This window comes from Propithecus coquereli, unplaced genomic scaffold (genome assembly GCF_000956105.1).
Source record: "Propithecus coquereli isolate 6110/MARCELLA unplaced genomic scaffold, Pcoq_1.0 Scaffold246, whole genome shotgun sequence".
Taxonomy (NCBI): Eukaryota; Metazoa; Chordata; class Mammalia; order Primates; family Indriidae; genus Propithecus; species Propithecus coquereli.
The window spans coordinates 1147518-1153003 of record NW_012148019.1 but is presented as its reverse complement, the minus strand read 5'-3'; the positions used below and the strand labels follow the sequence as shown (position 1 = coordinate 1153003).

At 64.8% G+C, this 5486-nt stretch overlaps 1 protein-coding gene across 1 annotated transcript in view; it reads left to right on the top strand.

Annotated features, from left to right (window-relative positions):
* The first annotated feature begins 2393 nt into the window (after positions 1-2393).
* LINC00083 (long intergenic non-protein coding RNA 83) overlaps positions 2394-5486 on the top strand; it is an 11317-nt gene continuing 8224 nt past the window's right edge. Inside the window, exons 1-2 of the mRNA XM_012646530.1 lie at positions 2394-2604; positions 5061-5420. Coding sequence (XP_012501984.1) covers positions 2565-2604; positions 5061-5420 — 400 coding nt within the window. The 5' untranslated portion in view covers positions 2394-2564. The remainder of the gene's footprint in view (positions 2605-5060; positions 5421-5486) is intronic.

The following is a 5486-nucleotide window of genomic DNA, read 5'->3' as shown; positions in this document are numbered from 1 at the left end:
CGTGGTCCTCTGGGTGGCAACACTCCTGTGACAGCTGCCCTCTCCGGAACGGCGACTGGGACCGTGGTCCTCTGGTTGGCAACACTCCTGTGACAGCTGCCCTCTCCGGAACGGCGACTGGGACCGTGGTCCTCTGGGTGGCAACACTCCTGTGACAGCTGCCCTCTCGAGAAAGGCGACTGGGACCAATTGGGACGCTGGAGCAGGCCACGCCCACTCGCCTGGTCCCCTGAACACCAGTGTTACTGTATTTTGTCTAATTATTGATTCAACCCGGGGATCCCCGCTCGCGCTGCCCCTCTAAAAACCGCGACGACTACAAACCCACCCGGAGAATCGGGGGTCCGGCCCGCGGGTCTCAGCCCGCGTGCACCGGCACTAGGACCGCCGGTTCCTAGCCAGGGCTCCGGTCCAACGTGCCGCCGACTCACGTCGGTCCCCGGTTCCCTCGCACACGGGTACCGAGCTCTGACCATGCGTCATGCGCTCTGCGAGTCCCCAGGGGCACAGAGACAACTAAGTCGGCCTGGCCCACGGGAACCCGCCACCGGGGGCGCTGACAGAGGCACCGAATGGCCGCTTTGGCAGGATAGGGTCAGTGCCATGATGGCACTAGGCCCGGGGAGCTGAAGGAGCCCCGAGGGGCACAGCCTGGCTCCTGGGCCGTCTCTGCCGTGTTCCTGGGGGTCTGGTTCCCGGCCTGTGAGCCTCCCAGGAGCCTGGTTCCTCTGGACCCAGGGGCTGCTCTGAATCCAACGCGGGAGCCAGGTGGGGCACGGGACACACCCGGCGCTGGGCTCTCCAGCCTCTGAGGACGGCGGGCTCGGCCCAGTCACGGGCGGGAGCGGCCCCTGCGTGCCGGGCCCTGGGTGGGCAGTGCCGCCCGGCGCAGCACACGGCTCTTCCTGCCCGCGGGGAGTGCCGGCCCGTCCCGGCCCGTGTGCCGCACCCCAGATCACCCCGTCTGATCCACTCGGCCCAACCGCCCCTTTTCCCGGCCTTGTCACCGTGTGCAGCGGTTTGGACGGGACTGAAATGTAGAAGAGGTACGAACACTGGAAAGGAAAGTGGTACCCGGAAGTGAGGGCTGATGGTAGCTGGGTGGAATGGCGGCCCCTCTCTGGGGATGGGAAAGATGCCGCAGGCAGTTTCCCTGACCATTTGGCTTCCTGTAGCTCATGCAAACCTAGTGTTTGTTCCTGGGTCGCCTAGGAAGCCTGCTGCTCCCTCACTCGGTTCCTTTGACCCTTGCTCAGATTTCCTGGCACAGCTACCAGTGAAACTCCGTCCCCCTCCTCGTCATCACCCTGTGTGTCCTGTCCAAGGCGTCTCCTGCGTTCACGCAGTCAGGTTTCCATGTGCCAGATGGATGCTGGCCCCGAGCTGGGAACCAAAGAGAATAATAATAGCAAATGCTCCTAGAAATAACCAGACGCCTGCCATTTGCCGAGAGGTTTTGTGTACTCGTAAAGGGGCGGGTGCCCCTGCGCTCAGGGAGCTCACAGTCCAGAGGAAGGAGGAGAGAAGCACAGGGGTGGGTTTGGCCAGCAGGGCCAGACGGTGCTGGCAGCGCTGCCCCAGAGATGCTGAGCCTGACCTGGGGGCGCTGCCTGCTCTGCAGCGGCCCCGGCACGGCTGCGCTCCTCCTCGCGGTGCTCCCCCGGCTCCTCCTCCCGGGCTCCCCCGGCTCCTCCTCGCGGTGCTCCCCTGGCCCCTCGCGGTGCTCCCCCGGCTCCTCCTCCCGGGCTCCCCCCGCTCCTCCTCGCGGTGCTCCCCAGGCTCCTCCTGGTGGTGCTCCCCCCGGCTCCTCCTCGCGGTGCTCCCCCGGCTCACCAGGGCCCCTAATTCAAGAGACCTGACGCGGGGAGGTCAGGTCACTGACCAGGCCGGTGTTTTCTAGGCCGGGACTGGCGGGTCTCTGTCCCCGGCGGTCCGCAGAGGCGCTGCCGGGAGGAAGCGTCTGCGCGCCCTGCCCTCGCTGCGGCTGAAGCAGGAAGGTTCCCCCGTTTCCCGCCCACGCTCGGTCGGGCCGTGCGCCCTTCCCCCAGCGGAGGGGGCGGGGACGCCGAGTCTCCAGGCTGTTCCAGAAGCTCGGCCCTCGGGGACTGGAGGAAGCTCAGGGCGAAAAAGGATTTGGGGTGTTGGGGGGGGCGGGGAGAGAACCCGGAGCTGTTTGGTGCCGCGGAGACGGTGCCTTGGCCTCCGGCCCGTGTGCTTGACTGGGGGGCCTCTGACCTCTGACCTCTGACCTCCTGCAGGACTTGCTGGGCGCCCCTCCCCGCCTCACGCTCTTCAGCGTCCTGAGCTCGAGCCGCTGCGCTGCCACCCGGCGGGGCAGGGCGTCCCCTCCGCGCGAGGGCGGCTCCCTGGGGGGCAGCGCGCGTCCCCGTCCTTCCGCTCGGTCCGCTCGGCGCCCCGGGGCCCAGCGGTCCCGCCCGCCCCGCGCTCGGAGTGGCGCCGGCATCGCTCGGCAGAGTCCGCCGGCGGGGGGCCGCGCGCAGGGCGCAGAGCTCGGAAGGACGACGGAAGCCGCGCCGCGGACTCCAGCGCGTCCTGCGCGGGCCATGCCGTCCCCCACGCTGCTGCTGGTCCTGGGCGCCGCAGGTGAGCCCGCCCGGGGGGCCGCGGCTGCCGGGGTGGAGGGAGACGGAGGGAAAAGAAAGGAACGTTTCAGATCGGGACGGGGCAGGAGCCTCCTCCCCTCGCCGGCCGGGGGCGCTGGGTCCTGGGCGGTGGTTCGGCTCCCTGCACCGGCCCGGCGCAGCCGCGACCTCCCCGCGCTTGCTTCCAGCCGGGCTGAAGACGGTGAGGACACAAGGCCGGGCGGTGGCTCACGCCTGCGATCCTAGCACTCTGGGAGGCCGGGGCGGGAGGATCGCTTGAGGTCAGGAGTTCGAGGCCAGCCTGAGCAAGAGCGAGACCCCGTCTCTACTGAAAATAGAAAAAATTAGCTGGACAACTAAAAATATATAGAAAAAATTAGCCAGGCCTGGTGGCTGATACCTGTAGTCCCAGCTACTGGGGAGGCTGAGGCAGGAGGATTGCTTGAGCCCAGCAGTTTGAGGTTGTTGTGAGCTGTGATGATGCCACTGCACTCTAGCCAGAGCGAGACACTGTCTCAAAAAAAAAAAAAAATAAATTCAACAAGAAGATAATCAAGATAATTTCAGAATTATGTGACAGATACAATGGAGGTTGGTAAAGCGCCGCTGTGAAGGTCTCAGCGAGGCCCGCGAGCCGCAGGGGGGGAACGCAGGCGGCCAAGGCGGGAGGACGGGCCCCTGCGGCAGGGAGAGGACGCGACTCCGGCCAGGGCTGCAGAGAGAAGTGCGAGGTTCCAGGAGGCTCAGGGCCCTGGAACCCACAGGGTTTGCTGTGTGACGGGACGTCGAGAAGGAGAGAGGGGAGGACACAGGGACCCCTGGGCGGGGCTGGGAGGCGACACCGGGGGCCGGGGTGCAGCAGGACTCCGAGCGTCAAGTGTGGACACAGTGTGGAAAGCCCTGGGGTCGGCCGGGCTGCTTCTCACTGCCAGTGGGGACCCGTCACATCCTGGAGTCAATTTAGTGGGCCACGGCCAGTCGTTACAAAAAATAGAAATAAAACAGAATAAACAGAATACTTTTCTAGCGACAGGAAGGATCTTTGACACTGGTGGGTGCGAGGAGCTTAACTCTTTTTGGCAAGTGCCTCTTCGGTCCTGTCCCCTCCTTGCGCACACCCTGCCATCCCTGAGCCCAATTCTTCAACCTGATTGTCCTCTGCTGGGGCACCTGCCCTGCAGCTGGTTCCTTGCGGCCTGGGACGCCCAAGATCCCAGCACCAAGCCCTCCAGCCCTCTCCGCCCTCCACGGGCGGGACCTGGGCAGAGCAGAGAGGCCTGGACCAGCCCTCACTTGCTGGGACCCCCCGAGGGATGGAGTCAAGGGAGGAAGCAAGTGAACTCCGAGACCTTGGCGCTTGGGGTGGGTCCCTGGGAGAAGTTTGATCTGCTCGTTAGTTCCTACCTCCCTCCCTCCCTTCCTTCCTCCCTTCCTTCCTCCCTCCCTTCCTTCCTCCCTCCCTTCCTTCCTCCTTTCCTTCCTTTCTTCTTCCCTCCTTTTCCCTCCCTCCCTCCCCAGTTCCTTCCTTCCTTTTCAGTGACTCCGTGCCTTCCGTCTGGTGTGCCCGGCGTTGTGCTGGGCACTGGGAATATCGTGAGCACGGCTTGTTCTTGCTCCCACGTTGCCTAGATCAGATGGTGGAGACAGACAAAAAGGCCTTTTCCCTGGGAGCGTTTCAGAAATTCTGATGCTGTCCCAGCAGCAGAGAGTCAGGGCGGGCCTGGGCATGTCCTCACGCCCTGGGCGGTTCCAGCCTCGGCTCCCGGCCCTGATGCGGGGGCACGGCCGCCACGGGTGAGGGTCTGCAGCTGGACGCCCACCAGGGTTCTTGAATCGTGGCTCTACCTCCTCCCCCCCCCCGGTGGCTTTGGCCATGCCACTTAACTCTGAGTTGGTTTCCTCATTTGTAAACAGGTAGGGTGATGTCTCGGCAGCGGTTCCCAACCTTTTTGGCACCGGGAACCGTTTTCGTGGAAGATAATTTTTCCACGGACCGGGTCGGGGGATGGGTTCGGGATGATTCCAGTGCATTACATTTGTGGTGCACTTTATTTCCACTATTACGTTGCAATGTTCAATGAAATAATTATACAGCTCATCACAGGCTGGGACCCCTGTCTTAGGGAGTCGTTGGAAGGATTCGATGAGCTAATGACGCATCACACGCACCCAGGAAGCACCGTCCGTTGTTAGCAAGCGCTAAGGAAGGGCACTGCCGCCCACAGGAAGGCACCCACGCCAGGGTGGGGCAGGGGGTGAGGAGTGGCTGGGCACGGGGAGGGGGTGGTCAGAGAGTGGGAGGAGGGGATGGAGGCGGTCGGCCCTTCCAGGCCAACAGAGCAGCTGGTGCCAGGGCCAGGAGGCAGTGCTGGGCACGCGTGGGGGGCTGTGGTGAGGGGCAGAGTGGGAGAGGAGAGAGGCCCGCTGCGGTGTGGCCGACAGCCCCTCCCGCCCCAGCCCTGCAGCTGGGGAGCGGCGGGAAGAGCTTCCACAGGGTGGAGAAGGCGCTGAGCTGGTACGACGCCCGGCGCTACTGCCGGCTGCGCTACACGGACCTGGCCGACCTGCAGGTGGGCAACCTGGCGCAGCTCTACTCCCTCATGGCCGGCGCAGACGTGTGGATCGGCCTCTTCTTTGACGCCAGCATCTCCGGCCTGCGATGGTCCAGCGGCTCCGCCTTCACCTCCCTGACCTGGAGCCAGAGTCTGCCCGATTTTGGGGTGGGCTTCTGCGCCACCGTGTACACGTCGCTGAATATTGTCCCCCGGCTGGGGGCCTCCTCCTGCACAGAGCAGAAGCCCTTCGTCTGCTACTACGGTGCGTTCTGGGCAGGCCCCCAGTGCTGCTCTTCAGGAGCAGAGGGAGGAAGGGGCGGGGGAGGGG